This window comes from Equus quagga, chromosome 5 (genome assembly GCF_021613505.1).
Source record: "Equus quagga isolate Etosha38 chromosome 5, UCLA_HA_Equagga_1.0, whole genome shotgun sequence".
NCBI lineage: Eukaryota > Metazoa > Chordata > Mammalia > Perissodactyla > Equidae > Equus > Equus quagga.
Window position 1 is genome coordinate 107,353,340 of NC_060271.1, and position 23,809 is coordinate 107,377,148.

General features: G+C 38.3%; 2 protein-coding genes across 11 annotated transcripts in view; both read right to left on the reverse strand.

Moving 5' to 3' along the window:
• The window catches only part of GEMIN6 (gem nuclear organelle associated protein 6), a 9,967-nt gene extending 9,612 nt beyond the window's left edge, over positions 1-355 (reverse strand). The window contains exon 1 of one of the 2 annotated variants that reach the window (XM_046661141.1): positions 42-355. The gene's annotated coding sequence lies outside the window, so the exon portion shown is untranslated. The remainder of the gene's footprint in view (positions 1-41) is intronic. The other variant, XM_046661140.1, reaches the window with a different exon arrangement.
• A 101-nt stretch (positions 356-456) lies between these two features.
• On the reverse strand, positions 457-23,692 carry LOC124239368 (tetratricopeptide repeat protein 39B-like). 9 transcript variants are annotated; one of them, XR_006888613.1, is made up of 6 exons: positions 23,558-23,692; positions 12,051-12,137; positions 11,183-11,296; positions 6,252-8,331; positions 996-1,076; positions 457-801 (listed from the first exon to the last, which is right to left on the reverse strand). XR_006888613.1 is itself a non-coding variant. In XM_046661142.1 (4 exons), the coding sequence occupies exon 4, from the start codon at positions 8,155-8,157 to the stop codon at positions 6,388-6,390; it is 1,770 nt and encodes a 589-aa protein (XP_046517098.1). In that variant the 5' UTR covers positions 8,158-8,331; positions 11,183-11,296; positions 12,051-12,137; positions 23,399-23,692; the 3' UTR covers positions 4,791-6,387. The 9 variants fall into 9 exon arrangements, 1 of the variants encoding a protein (XP_046517098.1); XR_006888610.1 differs by having other exon boundaries at positions 23,420-23,692; XR_006888608.1 differs by having other exon boundaries at positions 23,399-23,692.
• Between the last annotated feature and the right edge of the window lie 117 nt (positions 23,693-23,809).

A 23,809-nucleotide genomic window follows, 5' to 3' on the forward strand; every position in this document is an offset into this window, starting at 1 on the left:
GGGGGGGGAGCGAAAAAACAAAAAAAAACTCTGATACCCACCCAGTCGCTCTCTGGCTCTGTGTCTCCGCCGGATCTCTCCAAGGAGAAGCCCCCGGATCTGTGACAATTTCCTCTTAAAATTGGTTTGGAGGATGCATAAATAAGAGCGCAACAGCTAAGGCTCTGGAGCTCAGCTTCCCTGGCCTAGCCTACAGCCCCATGATACTTAGAGCTGTAGGCAAACCAGGTGGTACCCAACCTTTAATCCTGCCAAAAGAGACAGACACCAGTTACAACTCCTAGTGGCAACCGGGACCCCGCAAGCACGCCGTCGGGAAAGAGTTCCTAGAGCGGAGCCCGCCCGAGTCCAGCATGCTTTGCGTCATGTCGTCACTTCCTTCCCCCAGAATTCTCTGTTTTGTAGTCCTTGGCCTTGGACACACCTAGAGGTCTGAGAGTCGCGGGATCTGGAGTGGTAAACGCCGGGTGCAGGGTGCGAGCAGGGGCTGAGACTTTTGTGTAATGATAATATTTCTTCTTCGCCAGAGCCACCCCTCTCCACTGCCACGATGGACATTTCAATTTTTTTTTTGAAGAGGAAAAGGCTAGTGCCAGCTCCATGTTGAGAGTAGACATGGTAATACACTTTTTTCATGGATTCAAAGCACAGGAACTCTTTGGGTAAATCGTAAAGCTCTGGAAGTGTGAGGTCAAAGTACCTTGGAGAAGAGCGACAGAGCCAAGGTATTTCTTGTTTGTTTGGCCTGTGTAAGGCAATTAAGCTTCTTTGGGAGGTGTCCGTGGTACAGTCCTGCAGATGCTGAAGCCGGAAAGTAAAGCACGAGATTGGTTGAACTCTGCCTAACCGACCACTCTCTATAAACGCCCTCCCACCCCACCCCACCCCACCCCACCCCACCCCACCCCACCCTACCCCACCCTACCCCACCCTACCCCACCCCAATTGGAAAAGTGCAAAAGACTCGCTTTCACCACGGATTTCTGGTCACGTACTTAGTGGGCATCTGGTATAGTTCAGAATTTTTTCCGGTCTGTAATCTTGAAAAATGGTACAAGGTGGTAAATGTTGAGTTCCTGCAAGTTGAACACCCAGGGAGATTTACAAAAACAGAATTAGAGGACTGTCAAACCACAATGTAGAAAACATCAAAAGTTAATCAGCTTTCCCCTGACTACCTGGGATTTGAGTTCCGTATAATCCCTGAAGTATATTGTTTCTTATTGTCTTCATTCCAAATAATCCTTCCTGTAACCTTCGCTCATTGAATGATTGGCTGACTATATTAATGTGGCTTGAGTGGATTAAATTAGATTTTGCCAGTTAAAGTCCTCTGTAAATTTACAAAGAGCTAATATAAACACCAATTGTTATTATAGTATGAAGGAAAACATTTGGCCGCATAAAAATTCAGTCCTAAAGAGCTACACCCAGTTTGTGACAACTGGTTATTTGCATTTTAAGCCTTCTATCTATACTGCAGAATGAAATACTTTGTTACATGTGTATATATACTTAACAACGGGCTTTTTTAAACTGCTTTAAGCTGGCTCCTGCACACCACCGGCTGTGCTCCTACCAGCTTTATGACTTTGGAAGTCCTTTACCTTCTTAGATTTCAGTTTCCTCATCTATAAATGAAACTATGGGGTTAGATGACCCAAGATACTGGCAGCTCTAAATTTTTATGACTAAGCCATACACAGACACTTTGTGAGCCCTGTAAACTCCCTTAGAGGGTTTTATTTATGTCTTTTATTTACTACCATATATACCTCCTCTATAGCACATTGCCTAGCATATAGTAAGTGCTCAATTTGAACTGAACTTTTATTTCTCAAACAGTTGTATAGCACCTAATATGTGCCAGGCACTATTCTAAGAACTTTCAAATATTAACTCATGTTATGAGTGAATAAATAGACCGAAGAGAATAGGAAAAATTTGAGTGATGGAATGACATGATTAAATCAGTATACTAGAAAGGGTGCAGAAAAATTGGACATGGGGAAAATAGAGAAGTATAGAGCATATAGAGCATGAAACTTGATGTAAAATGTAGCCTATTTAAACAAAGCCATGATATTAGGGGGAAAAAATTCCAGAACCACTTCCCAAATGAAAATCTAGTTTTAGAAAGGCAGTGTCTCCAAATTGCTTAGTTATCTGTCCCACCCAGAGGGGAGATTTTACAACCTCAGAGAGGGAAGATGGGTTTCCCTAGCAGTAGAGGGAAGATAGCATTGTTTCCTTAGGATGAAAACATTTGAACAGACTGTGAACTCTGAAGCACTAGACAAATGTAGGGCATGAAAGTTTAGAAAACTGCTTCTGTGTGATTCCTTCTTAAATATGCCCACATAATATCTTTTGGATAAAAATCAGTGCCATTTTTTTTTAGTTTCTCTTATACAAAGAAGTAATCTAAGTGGCAAGAGTATACACGTTTTATGTGTATTTTATTTTGATTTGAAAAAAATAGTAAAGTGGAGTTAATCATTTTTATTTTCCCTGGAATTGCCTTGGAACAAAAAAGGATGTTCACTACTGAGTGCCTAGTAACCACTGCAGTGGTCCAGACAGGAAATAAAGTCCTAGCCTAAGTTGATAGCAGTGGAAGTGAAAAAGGGAAGAGGGATAGCTTCAACAAATGTCTCAAGGAAGAAATCAGCAGGACTTAGTGATTGATTGGATTGGGGCAAGGGCATGTTGAGAAGAACTTTGACTCTGGGCCTTTACCAGAAATTCTCTTTGTTCTTTTCTTCATTCTTAACCCCCTCTTCTTCGTCTTTTCAGGATCTCAAGCCTCCAATAGTTATTACATTTACTAAATTAGATAAGAAAATTTCTTCATGGAATAAAAAATGCTTGAATAGCACTTTATCTGTGCTTATGGCACAGGAAGGCAACAGTGAGGTAGCCCCCCAAAGCTCTTATAAACTAGTCCTAAGTGTTAAATAAAATGGATGCGATTAGATCTGATTCATTTGCACAAAGAGACCATAAATAATCTGTGTGACCAAAGAATGTGGGGAGGACCGAAATTCCAAACTCAGTGACCTGGTTTGTATTCTCTGGAAGCAGGACTGGAATGGGATTGCGTTTTAGTAAATGGAAACTTAATTATATTGTAGCCTACTTGGACATTCAGTAACCCAGGGTTGGCGGAGAAGGCACGGAAGAAGAAAGGTCAGCAAGCAAAAGGTTGGGAGGGGTCTCTTGGAGACTTTGAATCTGGAAGGCAGGGACTTTCCAGAGATGTCTGCTTATTGTGGGGAATGAATGCTTCATTAAGTCTCACCCTGGCCTGGAATAGATATTCCTAAAACTATCTGTCTCTTTACATTCTGATTCTATGCTTGCCATGCTGCCTTGTGACTCTGCTGCTGGTTTTCTGAGTACACTGTTTATCAGAAGAAATGGTTCTTAAGATGGAAACATGAACACTTTCTAGTCAATAGAAAGGAATAGACCAGAAGTCACAAACTAGGGGCCGAAAGGTCATATCAGGATGGGCAGATTGGCTTAATGACTGCACAGTGTTAAATTTTTTTTTTGAGGAAGATTAGCCCTGAGCTAACATCTGCTCTCAATCCTCCTGTTTTTGCTGAGGAAGACTGGCCCTCAGCTCACATCCGTGCTCATCTTCCTCTACTTTATATGTGGGATGCCTACCACAGCATGGCTTGTCAAATGGTGCCATGTCCACACCTAGGATCTGAATCGGCGAACCCCGGACCGCTGAAGCAGGCTGGCCCCTACATTTTTTTTTTTTTTTAATTTGAAAGCATTTAGATAAGTTTGCTATCTCTTCTTCACAACTTCACAACTTCATTTTCCACCATTTTTATTGTTCTACATTTGGCTGCTTCTTATGTTTACATTGCCTGCTTGATCCCTACAGGAAATTGAGTTTGCAACTATGGAATAGTCCCCACTATAAATAAATAAATCAGCAGGGTAAATTCTACCCTAGTCTCTTGTGAGTTTGACTAGTGAGAATCAGCCTCAAGGTGTCTGGTCAACTCTTGGACCAGTTAAGGGCCAGAACCTCTGCTGTGGGTGGCAACTTCACCAAGGAAATGCCAATTGCAAGATTTCCTGTTAGAGCCCCCATACAATCTTCCCCAGGTGGTTCCCGATCTCATTGTTGCCTTGCCGCCTTTTCAACTGTGCCCCTCGATACCATTTTGTATCTTATGTGTTGTGGCAGTTACTGTAGGTTGGTTCATTTAATGATCCTTTCCCACAACCTCCTAATGAGGTTTGAAAGCTAAAACTCAACCTTCAGCTTCCCTTGCAGGTAGAAGTGACCACATAAATATTTCTAGCCAATGAGATATACATGGAAGTCCCTAGGAAGGCTGTTCCTTCCAAAATAAAAAGGCAGAGCTTGCTAAGAAGGAGAAAGCCTTTTCTGTGCCTTAACCATTCCTCTTCCAATCTGCATGGCTTTGACAGAAGGCCTGGAGGTGAGGCTTCTTTCCACCGTGAGAAGACATGAAAGAGAAGGCCTACAGGCCAAACGGAAAAATAAAAGTAAAAGGAGCCACCTAACTTCAGATTGCTTTTGTTTGGACCAAATAAACTCCTGTCTGTTTAAGGAACTGTTTTAAGTGTCTCCACCCCAACAAAATCCTTTTCTAACTTATCTCCCTAATGGAGCCATCAGGAGAGGGACCACACTTTATATCCTCAGTACCCTGTTCAGTGCCTGCATATAGTAGGCATTCAACATATGTTTAACCAATTAACAAATTGCTATTTATTGGAAGAAGCTGGGACAAAACACAAAACCATAATTTAGGCAGAGAGTTACTTATTTCATAAGTGACCAAGATAAACTAAGAATAGAAAAAGCAAGTTAACAGGTCAAATTTTAGATTGGCAAAGCAGGTAACAAAGAGACCTTTGTTTTTTCCCAAGAAAATAATTTAAATCCTCTGCACTGAAGAACAATGTATTATAATTCTTACTAGTAGTAGTAGTAATAATAAATGTGTATTAACTCTGTCTTAATTAACACACAAAAACCAGGAGATAGGAACTATTATTATACCTATTTTATAGCTAAGGAAACTGAGGCACAGAGGCCCAAGTCCACATAGCTAGTTAGTGACAGAGCTAGGACACAAAGCCAGGTAATCAGGCGAGAGTGGTTAAATTAACTACTATACCATACTGATTAAATAATGGGGAATAACTCAACCACAATTGTTCACCTAAAGGTCTATTTTTAATTAATGAGGAGCATGTTTTTCAAAGTAAGCATTTCTAAATCTGAAATACTAGCTCCTCATTGTGGTTCAGTTAGTTGTCTGCACAGCCAAAGCATGAGAAAGTGTTACACTTGTGTTTTAGCAAACCAAACTTTCCCAGGAACTTCGGTTTCCAAGAGTGACAGCAAGGAGGATACACTCAGCCAGACTTAATGGTCTGGAAATTAGGTACTGATTTTATCCCTAAGGCAGGCAAAACAATATGGAGCCCCCTACATACAGCTGCTCTCAGGTTAGCCCACTAACAATCGCAACAGGATAGATGCAAGCAGTTTAATTATGTTGAAGTCTTAATAGGAATTGCACGTTAGGGAGAGCAACTAAGCTAGGCTATGGTAACTAAACTCTCCCTCCACCAGCCTAGTCTTCTTTTTCTCTACCCAGTGCATCCTTGGCCGCCTCCAATTATCTTCAGAAGGGGTGTGTGTGTGTGTGTGTGTGTGTGTGTAAGGGGAGGACTCCTTTCTTCTCTATCCTGTGGCAAATTATAGACCCTTTTTTGAGCTCCCCAATGAAAACAAGTAAAATGTACTACTGATCACACAGGGGGAAAATATCTTCTCTGGTATAAAAAGCCAATGAAAATTATCGTGTATGAGGGAAAACCATTCAGTCTATGCTATTCAGTGTATCATTGTTTTGAAATGTCAGTAAGACCTTAAAGTCTTTTTTTCTTTCTTTTAACAATTAAATCAAAACATTTACAGGGGGCTGGGATTCCTAGTGTAGCTACTTTCCCTATTTTATTTGCAAGTTGTATACTAGTGAGATGGTAAAAAATATTTTTTGAGTTTTTGACAATGCTATCTAACATAATTGATCAATTTATAACATATAAGAGAGTATATAATGTACATCATTTGCCTTTTCTTTTTCAAGAATGTGCATCACTCCATTTGCCAGTCTAAGACATTCCATTTTATATGTATGCAGAAGGAAAGGGGGAAAAGTAATGGCCAATTCCTTTCTTACTTGTTACTGGTCAGATTCTTAGCAGCCGCCTCTTCTTGGATTTCTTCCACAATGAAATGATTTTCCTACCTGTTAATTACCTTGCTAACTGTAGATACTTCATTCATAATAAACAAAACCACACTTTGTGTCTAAATCACTTTTCTTTAGCTATTTGTTCAAGGGCTATGTGAGCCCTAAACTGTAATCGGGCTTCCATGGAATAGTCTTTGTAGTTTTTTATGTTGTCCAGGCTTTTTGTCGCATTGGCATGATCTCCTTTTAGATAGTATAGAACTCCCAGTTCATAGTAAGTATATGGCACCAAATAGTGGTCATATTTTAACAATTTTTCCTTTTGAATGACACGATTAAAGTACTCCTCAGCCATGGAATATCTGCCTAAGTGTTTCAGACATAGACCTTTCAGTAAATTTAGGAAACTTATGTCATCTGTGCCATACTCTTTATTTGGATGTTCTCGTAAAAGTTCTTCGCCTTTGTCAATTATTGAAAGCCAGCTTTTGATAAGGCCTAGTTTTTTGCTCATGATTCGGAAACCACTCCAGGCATAAATGAATTCCAGAAGGGGCTGTGCTGTAAACCAGCCTGTGGTAGTACCATAGCGCTGGCCCTTCTCAGCAACAAACTTTTCAATTGGCACAGAAGTTCCTAAAATTTTGGCTTTCAGGCTATCCACTTTTATGAAGAGAGAGTTCATATCCTCACCTAGCGATTTCACAAAATCAGACGGAAACAAGGCCAGTAGTACAGCTTTACTGTACAAATACATTGTCTTGGACCACCTGCTGTGGTGAAACAGTAGATCGGCATAGTAGTAAGCGTGCTTCCAATCCTGCAGAAAAATGTGACACCACATGAGTTCCCAGTAACAGAGGTGATGAATCTGCTTCCATTCATTCTGGAGAAAAATGCACTCCTCTAAAGCTAATTGTGCATTTTCAAAATTTCCTTTCAGCATACTAAAACGTGCCTGAAAAAATTTAAGTATGACACACTTTGGAAATTTCTGAAGGTAGATTAGAAAGAGATCTTCTATAGCAGAACTGTGACCCTTTTCAACACCAAAAGCTACATGGATATAACTGTAATAAAAGAGTAGAGTCAACAGACTTAAGATATTATTTAAATGGGATTCAGATGCACTCTCATTAAGCAAAGTCAAGCCTAACTCTCTATCACCAGAATATCCGACCATATTGAGTATTTTGAGTGTCTTTGGTGGCACAAGTGATAATATCAAATTGAATGCTCCAAGTCCAAATTTTATTCCTCCAACCAGATGTCTGTGGGTTTTGCTTTGGTGGTTAGGTAAATGTGTTAATACTTGTTGACAGTCTTTGTATATTTGATAACTTGACCCAACGCTGATCCCACTTTTAAGAAAATTAAGCACACTGTCCTCCTGTATAAATGTTATAGTGGCTTTCAAGATCAAACACTCAGCATAGCAGACTTCTGCATGCAATTCCTCTTCTCTGATTGCCTTTATTCCCTGTTTACTTACTAGATGAGAAAAACTTATCATTCTGGATTTTCTTCGGAAACTGTGACAGGTTTTCAAAGCTTCTTGGGCAGCAGTCGTTCCATTCTGTATATCCTCTGGATCAAAAGTCAAGATGCCCTTGACAACCGTAAGGATACTATAAAGTAGAGCATGGTATATGCTGTTTTTTGACCATGGATGAATGAGATTTATGGCGTCTGAGAATCTGTTATTCAGAAATAAATACAGTCCAGTTGTGCATTCTTCCAGGGAAGATACTAGATTCATTGTTGTTGCCACAGGGATAAATTCATAGGCGTCTTCAAACTTTTCCTCCTTATCATTCTCTCCCTTAATTAGAGTAAATGATGTCACGTCATCCTCCTTATCGTTTTCTCTTTTACTTAGAGTGAATGACATATTTCCTTCTCCAATTTAGAGGTGGGAAATATCTGAAGTGGAGTGATGTGTCTGCAATGAAGGTAGCTCCTGCTCTCCTGACTGGGGTCACTTCTTCCACAGCCTGAGGTGTTGCTGTTGTATTGGAGGCAAACAAACTAATAGCTGTGAGGTGCAGCATTAGGATATTCTCATCTATGTCAGATAAAGGGAAAAAAAGATAATTTTATTTACCTGGAAGATGTACTTCTGAAAAATTCAAATCATTTGGAACATACTAAAGACAACATGCTCTTTTAAAACAATGTGAAGTAAATCCTTTGTAAACGGAAGAGTTATTTTGTAACCATCCCTCCAATCTATCATTTTCATAAGATCGTGCTTTTACAGGTTTATGTTGTAGAACTGTACTGTGATAGCTGTAAAGCTTCTCCATAGGAAGGCCTTGGGGGCAAGAATCTGGCTGGAAAGGGGAATGTATTTGTATAGGTCTTGAGTTAAGACTAAGGAAGGGGTGAATTGTCCAGGACAAAGAATAAAGATTATGAGAATGAAAAATCCATTCCATGCTATTCTTAGTACCACCGCTGCACTTGCATATATTTTTATAGAAAACTAGGACTTGATGAAATATTATGGTTACTTGTATAGGACTTTGGATATGGAAAGTGCTATGGAAACTAGAAAGATTTCCTAGCATTGTTGCAGTTAGGAAAAAAAATTTAAATGTAACAGTTGTTATCACAGCATTACTATAGTGGTTTAGTTGGAAAGTGGGGTAGAGGTGGGCACAATGGAAAACCAGTTACAAATAGCAAGCTACTTAATTTATTCATAACACCACAATAGGTTCAATTTATCTATTTTTAAAAGTAGAAAAAACACACACTTTAGTAATTATTACAATGCTTTATAATAATTACAAATATACTGTAAAATGTACTTTAAATCTATATTTTGATAATTTAAAAGACAGGAGAGGGAGGTAAAGCAGAGGAGAATAATCAAAGGAGAAGAAAGAGAGAAATGCAGAAGAGATGCAGATTTTTACACAGGAGAGAGAAAACTGAGTAAAAATATGTTATATGTGAGAAAAAAAGGTTGGAGAGAAGGAGAGCCTCAGAGGTATTATTTTAGTTAAATTGCTCATTTTTACATCTTAGAGTTTAGTTTCGTTTCAGGGTATTAGCAACCATGATCACCATCCATTGAAAAGCTAAGTTAACTACACATTTATAGAAAAGGCTCAGTTCTGAGGGGGAAAGCCATGCACCCATGAGGAGGGAAATGGTCCTTGGGGCTGCAATAGTAGTGACTAGATTAAGGTTTGCTGGAGAAACCTAGATGAGAGCCAGATTCAACCCAAGGACAATGGGTTGAATGCTTTGGCTTAATGCTTTTAAATTATATTCCAAAAAAATCCCTATTCTCCATCCAAGACAGCCCAAATTTTACTTTTTCTGAAAACTTACCTAAGTCTGTCAGCATAATCACTCTAACAGCATTCTGTATGTATCTCTATTAGTGTTTATCTCACTGCATTGTAATTATTTATACACCTGCTTTCATCACTAGCCTGGGAGCTTCAAGGCATTATTTATGTTTTATCCAGCATTATATCCCAGTTCTAGCACACTCCCTTGAACAAAGCAGGCATTAATAAATGGTTGCTAAATGAATTCAGGTGCCCATAACGTATTTATAGGAATTTCTTGAAAGCAAGTAGTAAACTCATCCTTCTGCCCCGTGATTGCTGGGTTTGCTACTCCCAAAGAGCATATAAAGACATAACCATAATGAATTCTCTGTACCAAGATTTACTTGTATATTGTTCTACAATATTTTTAGGATTGGGCTTCTATTTTTTACCTAGCTCAAGGATTAATACTTGTATAGTCAATAATATACATTTTCAGAGATGTTGGTGGGGGGACTTATTCCCTATTCTTTTTTTCCTCAATTTTCAAATTTTCTCAATTGACAAAATTGTAAGATATTTAAAGTGTACAACATGATGATTTTGGAGGGTGTGAGAACATTTAAGTTCTACTCTCTTAGCAAATTTTAATTATACAATACAGTCTTATCAACTATAGTCACCATGTTATACATTAGATCCTTAGACCTTATTCATCTTATAATTGAAAGTTTGTACTCTTTTACTAACTTCTCTACTTCCTCCACCCCCTTTATTCCCCATTCTTAATGTTCCCATAAGGGGACTTTTTTCTAGCAGGATACTCCTGGCCGGTGGGCTGACTTCTGACTGAGGGGTGATAGAAGGACCTGGGAAAGTGTAGCTTTATGCCTTCTGAATTCCTTCGTTTGGAACCAACCTATCCAAAGCCTGAAACCAAAAAAACAGGAGAGTTTGTTTTCTACTCTCCAGCTGCGTCTGGGACCAAGTGAGTAAATCTGTTTAATTAAGGAGTGAGCATTAGTGAGCCCACTTGGCAGCACATCTGAAGTCACAGTAACTATTAACGTAATCAAAAAGGTCATGTTTTGGTCTTCTTCTGCCTGACTCTTGCATCTATATCTCATTGGTTCTGAGCTCAGGAGAGGAAAAGGGATATTATTTATCAACCCCTAAAACTGTCTCCTCCTCCTTCTACTCTTGTATTCCCTATCTAGATGAGTGGTACCATCACCCACCCTAGATCTCTTGTTTTCCCTCCTCCCATATCCATTAGTGACCGTTCCCTGTCAGTTCTATTTTGCTGAATGAGGTGCCTCTCTCTTGTCCTCCAGATCACCCTGAGCATAATTCTTTAACAAGACTTATCACTAACGTTATACTATGGTAAAATGCACAGATTGTGAAGTTAGATTGCTTAGTTTGAATCCTGATTCTGCTGCGTGCCTGGCTTTACTGTGCCTCTGTTCCCTCATCTGCAAATAGGGACTAACAGTCCTTCTACCAAAGAGTGGTTTGGAGAATTAGGTATAAAGCAGTTAGGACAGTATCTGGCATACATAGTAAATACTCAATATATTATTCTATACCCACCCACCCCCCACAGCCTGGCATATAGCAGGTGCTTACTGAATTGTTTTAAATGAGGCTTGGTGTGCAGACTGCTTTGTGTAGGAGTTCCAAAGCTTCTGGTGATCGAGGTGGAGTCACACTGCTATCATTCTTTTACTTAAAATATTCTGTCTGAATAAAACAGTACAGAGTTTACCAAAGGAAGGTGGTAGGGAATGGGCACAGGGGGTGAAGGAGAGCACTTATGTGGGGACAGTCAAGAAATAATGCACAACTGGGGCCTGCCTGGTGGCACTGTGGTTAAGTTCCCATGTTCCACTTCAGGGGCCCAGGGTTTGCAGGTTCGAACCTGGGTGCAAACCTATGCACCGCTTGGCAAGCCATGCTGTGGCAGGCGTCCCACATATTTATAAAGTAGAGGAAAATGGGCACGGATGTTAGCTCAGAGCCAGTCTTCCTCAGCACAAAGAGGAGGATTGGCAGCAGATGTTAGCTCAGGGCTCATCTTCCTCAAAAAAAAAAAAAAAAAGAAAGAAATAATGTACAACTGAAATGTCACATTTATGTAAACTATTATGAACTCAATTTAAAAAAATAGTGAAGATGTTCAGCTTCAAGAAAAAAAATTCTGTCTGAAATGTCTTCTTTACCTCTGTCTGCTAGTCTACATTTGGAACGATCAATCTAGTGAGAATGGATCAGGGAGGGCTAATACTGAGCCCGAAAGATCAGTCAGTTAGGGGGCTTCAGTGAGGTAGGGAGAGAGAAGTTGAAGATATAGAAAGGAACAATTCAATCAAAAGTAGGCAGGGGGGAAGCACAGAGCACAGGCGAAGGGAAAAGTAGCAGTGGATAAGATGAGAAAAACCTCTTCCACTAACATAGAAGAGCCTTCCTTCCTATCATTCATTCAATACATACTTACTTGAGCTCCTTCTAATGCTGAGCACTATCCTTGGTGCCGGGGATACAGCAGTGAACAAAACAAAGACCCTGCTCCCATGGAATTTTCCTAGGGGAGAGACATTATGGTAGGGGAGGGACATTGTGATGGGGGGAGAGAGAGAATAAATAAATGAATAAGTAACATGTCAGCTGTTGATATATGGTATGAAGAAGAATAAAATAGGTTAAGACAGAATAAGGAATTTAGAGAGTGATGGGGTGTGTGGTACTTGCTATTTTATGTAGAGGAGTCAGAGAAGGCCCCCTGATAAGGTGACATTTGAGCCTCGATGTAGAAGATGTGAGGGTCTCTTGATCTCTTCTTTCAGTCTAAGATAAGTGAACATCCTCTGTGGCATCCCATGATGCCTTGTATTTATCTCTATCACAGCACTTGCTATATATATATTTTTAAATGTCTTTCTTCTGCATCTTTTATATCTGTCTTCATCACTGAGTACCATGACTGGCACTTAGTCATTAAACTAAATTAACATTTACCAAATGGCTATGACAGTTTTCATTTTATATGTACTAAGACAAATTCAAGATGAAGTAGTCATTTAACTGTTAAAATAATAAGAGTCAGGAAAATGTAACATGAAAAAAGGAATTGATGTCCTTAATATAGTAAGAGTTCCTAAGAATCAATAAGATAGAAGAAATACTCCAACAGAAAAATCAGTAAAGGACATAAACAAATTGCCAATAAGCATAATACTGAATCTCCCTGTAAATTAATAAAATATAAATAAAAAATAATATACCCACTTTAGAAATAAAATTTGGCAGATTAAAAGAATTCATCCCGGGCCAGCCCCACGGTCAAGTGGTTAAGTTCACATGCTCCGCTTTGGCAGCCCAGGGTTTCACGGGTTTGGATCCTGGACATGAACATGACACCGCTGGTCAGGCCATGCTGAGGTGGTGTCCCACATGCCACAAGCAGAAGGATCTACAGTTAGAATCTACAACTACGTACTGGGGGGCTTTAGGGAGAAGAAGGAGGGAAAAAAAAAAAGAAGATTGGCAACAGATGTTAGCTCAGGCGCCAATCTTAAAAAAAAAAAAAAGAATTCATCCAGTCTTAATAAAGGTGCAGAGAACCAAATACCCTTGTATACTTGTTGGTGGGTGTATAAATGGCTGCAACCACTTTGGAGAGCTATTTGGCAACATGTTTTAACAGTCTTTTACATTTTTTATACTCTTTGACCCAGCAATTTCACTTATGGAATTATTCTAAAGAAACAATCAGGGATGTGCATAAATATCTATACAAGTTACATACACTTCAGCATTATTTATAATATAAAAAATGAAAACAATTTAAAATTTCTTACAACAGAGGAGATTGCTACAGTGCAATACTATGCAAAAATTATAATGTAGAATATTTAATGACTTGGAAAATTGTTTATGGTGTAATGCACTGTATTAGTCAGGGTTCTCCAAAGAAACAGAACAATACCACATATATATAAAATAATATATAAAATAAGCAACTGGCTCACACAGTACTGGAGGCTAAGTCCCAAGATCTGTAATAGGCAAGCTGGAGACCCAGGAGAGCCGATGGTATAAATTCCCATCTGAAAGCCAGCATGCTTGAAACGCAAGAAAAGTTCAGAGTCCTAAGGCAGGAAAAGAGTAATGTTCTGGCTCACGCAGCCAGGCAGGAGGAATGCTCTCTTGCTCAGCCTTTTTGTTCCATTCAGGTCTTCAATAGATTCAATAGGTTGTGAGGCCCACCCACATTAGGGAGGGCAGTCCGCTTTACTCAGTCTACTGATTCAAACCCCGGAGGCTGGACTTCAGAGATCACAGTCATAGTCACTGCACTATACTGTGCAGTATGAGCTAACTTCTTTTTCTTAAAAAAGTCATTTGACATTTATTGAGCATCTGCTTTGTGCCTGGCACTGTTCTAAGATGCCTGGGCTATAGCACTAAAAACGACAAATGTTTTATCTGGAAAGTTAAATCATGTAGGATTATTGCTTTTTTCATTGTGCTCTTCTATATTTTCCATTTTCTACAATAAACATAAATTTTTTTATAATTTAAAAAAGTTTTTACATTCTCAATTTAATATTACGTGGATAATTGATCATCTTATCTATATAACTCAGTGGAATAATTGAGCAAAGCAAGGAAAAACATGCAACACTGCTGTCCAAAATCATTAAAAATTTTGAATTGGATTATGATTATTAGCTGTGAATCATTTTGAAAGTACATTTGAATGTATGATACATGAATGAATATAAGTGAGACAATGAATGTCTAAAACATCTCAGTGATTTTTCTAAAACCAAGTAGCGAATTTCAGAGACAGGATTCAATTTCAAGTCTTCTGAGTCCCAGGTGATTTTTCTTTTCATTACCTCACACTTTATTCATCAAAGAGGTAGGAGGACGACCTCAGGAAAATCACTTTACTTCTCTAATTCTATGAAGTAATATATTTAAGCTAAGATTTAATTATGCGTAGGACTTTCATAGGTAGAGCAACTCATAGAAACAATTAAGGAATATTAATATTATAGGGCTAAGAATGGCATAAGGAAAGGGGCAGAGGTTTGTCCAAAAATGAACAGTTTGCTTGTATTCGTAGAGTGAAAAAATGAGTTAATATATGTAAAACACTTCATACAGTATCTGGCACATAGTAAGTACTCAGTGAATACTAACATTTAGTAAGATAATTGGGATCTAGAGCCCTCTTTTGATACTTGAGAAAAATGAGACCCAGAAAGTCTGTGACATATCTAAGATCATATGATTACTTAATAATAAAGATGAGAATGTATGTTGCCTGACTTCCCAACTCAATGCTTTTTCCAATTCACCGTGAATATATTCTTATTGGAATATGGTTGTAAACACAGGCTGCAACAGTGATCCTGGACTGTGGGGAATCACTCCACACCACTGAACTGCAGGAATAGCCAGCCAACCACTGTATCTTTCTTTCAAATGCTACTTTACTTCAACAATTACTTTGTGTGCATTTTGCTTTGTCAACAGGAATAGGATGCTAATTAGTTATGAACACTCTTCCTATAGCTCCTCCATCTTTCCACATTCCAAGGTGCTTTAAGGTATAAAATAACTTTTCCTTGACTGTCCTTCATAAAGTTTCATTTAAAGGAAATATATCTAATGTGTAAGCAATACAGAGTATAAACTTCAATGATATACCCTCAAAATATGTCCTGAGTTAGTACTTTTGTGAAATTATATACAACTTTTTGCTTGTAGAAAAGATTATAGAAAGTTGACATTTAAATTATTTTAAATAAATTGCATTAAGATGATTTCCATCCCAAGTGAATGAAATATTACATATTCCTTGTGTGGTTCTACATGGGTATTAGAAATAAAAATTTAAAAAAAAAAGGAAATCATGGTAGATATGAAGTAAAATTGTTTGTTTGCAAATTTATCAAAAAATAAATTAAAATGCCAATAAATTACAAGATTTTTAAAGAAAATAGACCCAGTCACAAATAGGTAGTAACTGGGAGGATGTAAAAGTGAATGCGATTTTTAAAAAACATTCATGGAACATTCATAATGAGTAGTACTCCTCCACACAATTGGCTTGGGACTGTTTTTCCAAAGAAAGAGCTATCTTGTGGTCCACCATATTCAATAATATTTCAAAATTATATACTAACTAGAAATGTTATATCTGAATTAGTGAAAAGTTAAGGAATATTTTGGAAGAATACGATTTTATAGATTCTAAAATTGTGTGTGTGTGTGTGTAGGCTATAAATATGCTTCATTAAAGAAAGAAAAAAACAAGAGGTGAACATGAAATACTACTTTTCCAGGATGCCTAAAGAAGAGAAGAGAGGGAGGCTCTCGCTGGAAAAATCATCTTTTGAAAGACTGCAGGAACAGTGGAGCTTTGGGATAAAATCAGGAGCCACAAGATCCTAGGAAACCTTCCCACAAGATTTAACCAGCTTGTCTTTCCATTGGTGGGGCTGAGGGGACCTACTATCAGACAGAAAATATAGGCAAATGTGCTTCAAGACAATTTAAGAGATGATAGATTGACCAGGACCTATACAAACCAACGACTAGTTACAGAGGAACCAGATGGAAGAAAACTAGAGAAATTATGCAATGATAAATATACTATCAGAAATAGCAGCTTTGGAATTTCACAGCACTGGGGGCAGGAAACAAAAAAGTGGGAAATGATTTGTGCTAGACTAGGACTCTGAGCAAAACTCAGGGTAAGAAAGAACAGAAAGATTAATAGAAAAGAAGTGAGAGTGTTATTAAATCTGAAATAATGGAACCCAAATCAATTTCGTTTTAAAATATATATATATATATATTTATGTGTTTGTATCCTACTGGGTTTGAGGGCAAGGTCCATACATTTGTTATCTTTTTGTACTGGTTTTTAAGCATAGTAGCTTATAATTATTAAGCGCATAATACAAGCTTTTGAGGAAGAAAAGATGAAAGGAAGTACACATATCCTTACCACCATTCTAGATTAGGCAGTGTAAAGAGTGTTGAATAATTTCTACTCTCCTCCTAGGACTCCCAAGTAAATATACATAGATGTTCAAAGTTTTCCTTTCATGGAAGCTCGAAGGCTCCTATGGGAAACAAAACTTGGACCTCATTAGCACCTCATTCGAAGACATTTAACTGTAGCAACAGTGCCTCTCTGAAATCTAAGGTGACCAAAAATCAGGTACCTTCCAATATTGTGCCAGAATAAGTGTAACCACCAAAATTCAGGAAAATAATTTTATTCTTTACACCTAGGAAGACCAACTTGGCAAACTGATCTCCATCACAGGAATGTTAACTTTGCAGTAATTCACTTATCTGTATGAGAACCCGCGAACCTGCTGCATTGGACAGGAGGAGGAAGCAGGAAGAGGGACTAGGGACTGTTTGTGCATAAAACACAAACATGGTATGTAATCAGATAGAAAAACTCAAAGATAAAGTGGGGCTTTTGATGTTGTTTCAAATACCAACAGTGTCCCACTGGAAAATGGTTGTATACCTGCAGGTTCACAGGCACATTTTTATAACATAAAACAGATGTCTCACTACAACTCTCAAAGAGTTGTTAAAAAGCCCAAACAATTGGTGCAAAAGAAACCTCTCTGGACTGGGAGATCAGAGGGTCAGATGTGGACAATAAACAGCTGTCTAACCTTGGGGAAATCATTCACAAATATTAATTGAGCAACAACCAAGTGAAGTCGCTGAAATAGTTTCTTAGTAGAATTCATTAATTCCACAAATATTATTGAGAACCTAGTATAGGCCAAGCACAATGCCAGGCAGTAGGAATCTATCAGTGAGTAAAATAAAGTCTCTGCCCTTGTGGATCTCACACTGTGAGAGACTCTCACGAAATAAATGAAGAGGTCAGAAGGTAAGAAGAACTATGCAGGAAAATAAAGTTGAGTGAAAGGGACAGAGAGTGTGGGAGAAGAGCACATTATAATGTTTAAGCATTCTTACAAAGTACTATATTTGTTTAAAAAAATCACAAAACCTTCAAACAGTACAGAAGACTAGACAGTTAAAACACGAAAGCTCCTCCCTATCTTAACCCAACCCCACTTCCCAGGGGCACCTGCAGTTAACAGTTTGGGAGTATATATATTAACGCTGGAGTCTTCCTATATTAACTGTCCTGTTTAAGTCCCCCGTTACTACTTCCACTTAAAATATTTTTTTTATTTATTTATATTTAAGATTACATTTAGCTTTTTTATTATAAGTAATACAGGTCCTAACAGAAAAAAATTTAAAAATAACCAAAACGCATGTAAGCTACACTCATAATACCACCCACCCAGCATCATTACAACCTCCATTTTCTCCTGAGAAACCTAGAACCTGAAATGGCAAGTATAGTAACATGTTCCATTTCCACAGCTACTAAACAGTGACTTTTCAGTTCAAACTTGGAACTCCTCTGTCTCCAAGCCTCCCATTTAAAAAAAAAAAATGATTATAGGAAATTGTAAAATACAGAAAAGCAAAAAAAGAAAACAAATTACTTTTATTGATACTATTTATCTTTACAAAGCGAATAATTTTGTGCATGCATATCATTTTGAAATCTGCTTTTCTTACTTCACTATATACCATTAACATTTTTCTGACATTAAAAATTGTTCTACGATTGTGGTTTTTAATGGCCATAATATATATAACCAATTTATGTGCCATTACATATTTAACCAATCCCTTTATGTTTGATTTTTCCAAGCTATTTCCATTTTTTTGACATTATAAATAAGATTCTACAAACATTTTTGTACGTAAATCTTTATGGGCATCTATGATTATTTCCTAGCATAAATTCCAGGAAGTAGAATTGCTGGGCCAAAGTTTACATACAATTTAATAATTTTAAAACATATTGCCAAATTGACCCTCAAACATATTGTATTATTTCACATTCATATTAGTGAGCCTAGGTGCCTATTTCACTGCACTCCTGACAGAAACAGCATGTTATTTTAATTTGCATTTTTAGTTAAGGATAGACATTTTTTCTTCATTTTTTGCTGGGGGGTGTTTCTTAACTGTTTTCTGTTTTTCTTTCTTTCTTTCTTTCTTTTTTTGAGGAAGATTAGCCCTGAGCTAACTGCTGCCAATCCTCCTCTTTTTGCTGAGGAAGACTGGCCCTGAGCTAACAGCCACACCCATCTTCCTCTACTTTATATGTAGGATGCCTGCCAAGCCATGCCAGTCCACATCCAGGATGAACCAGTGAACCCCAGGCTGCCAAAGTGGAACAGGTGCTCTTAACCGCTGCACCACCAGGCCAGCCCCTTATTTCTGTTTTTTATTGGATAAACTCATGCTTTGTTCTTTACTAGAGATTCCAGACTTTTGGATTTTGGGAACCAGATAGATCTGAAAAAATTGGGGGATGGAGGGAACAAAACTTTCTCTATCGAGAAAACATATAAGATTAAAAACAATTACTCTTAGCATCCTTTTAAAAGATGGGCAGAGGAGCATTTTAACAGAAAAAAGTAAGAAAGATATATTCACAGATATATCACAGAAAGATATATTTATTCAACAAAGGATGGTTCTTCCCAAGAAAGAGTGGTTGGCAATAGTTGCTATCTTTCTGGGATTGGAGGAATTTTTGTCGAGGTTCAGACTGACAGTCCCTGTGGCAGGATTTAGGAACGATTGTGCTCACCACGCTGCAAATCTAGGTCTCAGTCTCATTGGAAAAACGAGGTGGGGACACTAATGGGGAGATCTAAGAAAATTCTTCCTATCCCTGAATTTCAAGCCAGTTCTTTCATATGTAGTCTAAACTTAATTATCTATTTGAGAGTTGTAGTGTATGTATCCATTTATCATTGGCTTTGGAATAGATTTTTGATTTGCTTTTTTTAAAAAAAGTGTATGTAATCTTACAGAAATTAGCTTTAAAGACTAAACACCAGGGCCGGCCACATGGCCGAGTGGTTAAGCTTGCACGCTCCGCTTCAGCAGCCCAGGGTTTCCCGGGTTGGATCCTGGGCGTGGACATGGCACCGCTCATCAAGCCATGCTGAGGTGGCGTCCTATATGCCACAACTAGAAGGACCCTCAACTAAAATATGCAACTATGTACTGTGGGGATTTGGGAAGAAAAAGCAGAGAAAAAAAAAAGATTGGCAACAGTTAGCTCAGGTGCAAATCTTTAAAAAAAAAAGACTAAATATTGTAATAAAAAGTGGCAACTTCCCCGCTGCTCGCGAACTCCTCATCCCACAGGCAAAATACCTTTGGATAGAACCCTTAAGAAGGTTTCAGCATCTGATTTCGGGATTCCTGAGGATTTACCTTTCATGAAGAAAATTTATTTTTCTGAGTTGTTGCTTCTTACATATGTCAGATTGTTTTTCTCTCTATAGATTGGGTCAAAGAAGAAAAGTGACAATTTCCCTTACTGAAGTCAATGAATGAAGAGACAAAGATGTCTTAAAAATGGCCACTTAAGGGGCCGGCCCACTGGCACAGAGGTTAAGTTCAGTGCGTTCCACTTTGACAGCCCAGGATTTGCAGGCCCAGATCCCAGGCACGGACCTACACACTCATCAAGCCATGCTGTGGTGGCATCCCACATACAAAACAGAGGATGATGGGCACAGATGTTAGCTCAGGGCCAATCTTCCTCACCAAAAAAACCCCACAAAAAACAAGGCCATTTAAAACTAGTCACCATGTTCCAGTGTCTTGTCCCTAGCTTTGCAGAACAAAAACTTCAATTTTGTCAATGTACCCAGATCATATCAAATTTTTAGCAACTGACAAAAGTAGTACTACTACTACTACCACGAGGAAACATTTACCGAACACTCAGTATGTGCTAGACACTGTGCAATGTTACTTCATTTGCCTTATCTAATCCTAACAACAACTCTCTGAGATAGGTACTATTATTAAACCTCATTTTGCAGATGAGGAAGCTGAAGTAGCAGGAGATTAAAAACTCAGTCAAGGGCCAGCAGCTATTAATTAAATCGTGGAGCCAAGTTTCAACCCCAACTCTGTCACACTCCATGAGCTTATGCTCTTAATCCCTATACTATAACACTTCTCCTAAGAAAAGGATTTATTAACTAAAATCATTTTTATTAATTTACAGTAGAAGATAGTCATTTTCAGGGAACTCAATGTCTTGAATGATATTTCTCTAAGTACAGCCGAGAGCTGGTTATTAACACAGGTTCTCTCCTTTCAAGATAGTGCTGCATAAACTGCTAAACTCTAAGTGTAAGCTAGTTTAGCTCTCTCTGGTTAAGACACCAAGCTGATCAAGTCCCTTTCGTTAGTATTCTTTCCTCAGAGAAGGAACAACACAATTGATTAGTTTAGGGCTTGATGATTTTACAGTTTCACATCTTTGAATGCAATCAGATATTCCTCAGAAAGCCTCACTCTTCCCAGTTGTTTTACGCTCCTAAAACACCCATTTGGGTAATTTTTGTATCAGTGGGGCACTCTTGCTTTACATTTTTCCTCTTCCTAGTTTCATTCTTTGAAATTGGTCAAAGTACTGGCATTCTTTAACAGTTGCTCCCCCCCCCCCCCCCCCCCCCCCCCCGCTCCCCGCCATACTTTAGTGCTGATTGTAGTCCAGGACCTGGCTAATGAGAAGTTAATTTCTTTATACAATGTGAAAGAATTACAAACATGCGGCTAAAACTTTTTCCTTCCCAGAATTTCTTAACAGCATTCTAAAAGGGAATAGAAGATTATGAAATGTTCAAAAAAGAAAAGAAAGTTGAACATAGCTGTTTGGATTGACCTATAGTATATAAATATACACCACATACATAAATACATATTAAAAGACTAGTGTTTGTAGCTACAGACTATTTCTTTACATTAAAAATCAATATGTGTACAAAAGGTCTAAACTTGTTTTTCTTGTTTTAAGGTTTCACATCTAAGCTAAAATGGTGACAATTACTTAAAAGTGAAACTAAAATGGAGAAGAAAATAAGATAAAAAGTGAACTACTTTTTTAATGCTTCTCTGAAGATACCGAATCTAGGAAACGCAGATAAATTTTGAAAGCTGCTGTAAAAGGTTTAAGAACTAACTCGCCCTTCCTAAACTAATATTATCATCAATATTTAACAACAGTAATATGTTAAAAATTTTCCAACACTTCCTATTAGGAAATTAGGAAATACTGAAATATTTGTTGAATTGAATTAAGTAGCTTTCACATTCAAATTGAATCTGGGAATGTGATCTTAATTTAACACACAATCACAGACAGAAATTTATGTGGGTGAAACTGATTTCAAAAGAATCAGCAGGAATAAAAGTGCTCTGTACAATAAAATCTCCCTGATTTGGATTGATGCTTAGTGAAAAGAATTGGTTATGTGTTCTTAGAGAAGGAGTACTCAGTATAATGGTGTACGGAAATAGTATACAGTACTATTATTTTTTTACGGCAACTAGTTAACACAGCCCGGCTTAGAATTGGTCCTCCTTTACTAGAGATAATATGTAATTAGCTTATCAAAACACCTGTCTCACAGAGGCAGGCAAGCCACTCAGGGTTTACCCATTTTCCTTGAATGTGCTTGAAAGCAGTTTGTTATAAGTTGGAAAATTGCTTCTTTTCATATTGTTTACACTATTATTTGCTTAGAAATTCTCTTTCGTACAACAGACTTTGTATTCAGAGCCAAAAAATATTTATTGAGGCCTAAGAGGAGCTATCCAGTATAAGTGCTATCTTTCAATAAGTTATCTACGCTTTGAACAACAGCAATTTTCATAAATTCTTAACAGAAGAAAGAAATTAGTGAGGCTTTACAAAGTTGATAGTCTATCTTTCAGGGAGTATCATAGTCTATCTTTCAGGGAGTATATAAAACGATCTTTACCGTTTAATCCTTTTGAGAAGAAGCCTGTTAAGTAGATAGCAACAAAAATCAATAAGACTAACGGAGAACAAATATACTCTATAGAACTTCTATTTTTTTGCTGGAGATTTTTCTTGAGATAGACTAATTCTTTCCATAATTTGATAAATCTGAAAAAAATATATATGTATAAATTCGTAGCATTACCCAGAGAGAATCCATACTTTATTCACCTGAATAAAGCTTATCCTACTAAGCCGCCTTTCTCCTGTACTCTATCCCACACCTATACATACCAAGTGAAGTTAGAGCGGATAAAAAAAAAAGAATTACAAATACCTTAGGATTTCCTCTTTTATGTGGAAGATTTCCAACTCGTGTATTCCAAGTACTTACAGTGTAATGTCTTTTTTTGTGGATGGTAAAAAAGAAGTTAAATCTGTATTCGTAGAGTTGGTGTCTGGCAAATACATTGTATAAAATCAAAACTGGATTTTAAGCGATTCTAAATTAAAGATTTTCATTTATTTGACATATAGAGAGGCTGAGCAGCAAGGCTGCTACTCAAAGACGACTTGAGAAAGTACCAGTCTTCAGGATCTGAGTATTAGTGAATGAGACGTGTTACTATAACACAGAGCAGAAAGCACTAGAAGGGAAGCACAAATAAATTACTTTGTGCATCAAATGCAAATAATTTCAGAATTGCCACGAGCCAAAACGCTTAAATGATTTAGGGTTTTGTCACAATCAATACAACACGAAAAAAAAAATCTGCATTCCTTTGTCCCCCAGACTCCAAGAACTCGGACCGTGTTGGTGAAAATTGGCAGCTGATTCTGATGGGTCTGAAGGGTCGGTGCAGGGCGGGCGGTTCCTGGGGGCATTACCCCCTTGAGGCCTATGGGGTTCATGGAGTTCTCACCCTGGCCAAACTCCCGATTACCTCCGATGAGCCCCAAAGGTCACTGAGTAGCAGTCTAGGCCGGGTCCCCCAGCAGAAAGGCGGCGACGGCTGCAACATGAGCGGTTAAATTTTACAGCCTTTCATAAGGCCGGGCTAATGCACCTGTAGTAAGATTACCAGAGCTCACGGCGCCTAGATTGGGAAAAATCAAAGGGGGGAGGGAGAAGGAAAGGAAAATAAGGAGGGTACAGGAAAAGGGGGAGGGGAAGGGGCGGGACACCGCGGGAAAGGCCAAGGGTTTACAGGCAAGATCCCGGCGTTCCCATGGAAACGTATCCCTCCGCCCCTGACCGGCGTCTTGGTCTCTCCACTTCCCTCCGCGCCGGTTCTCGGCTGTTTCCGCCCATCTCCTTTGTGCCGCGCAGAACG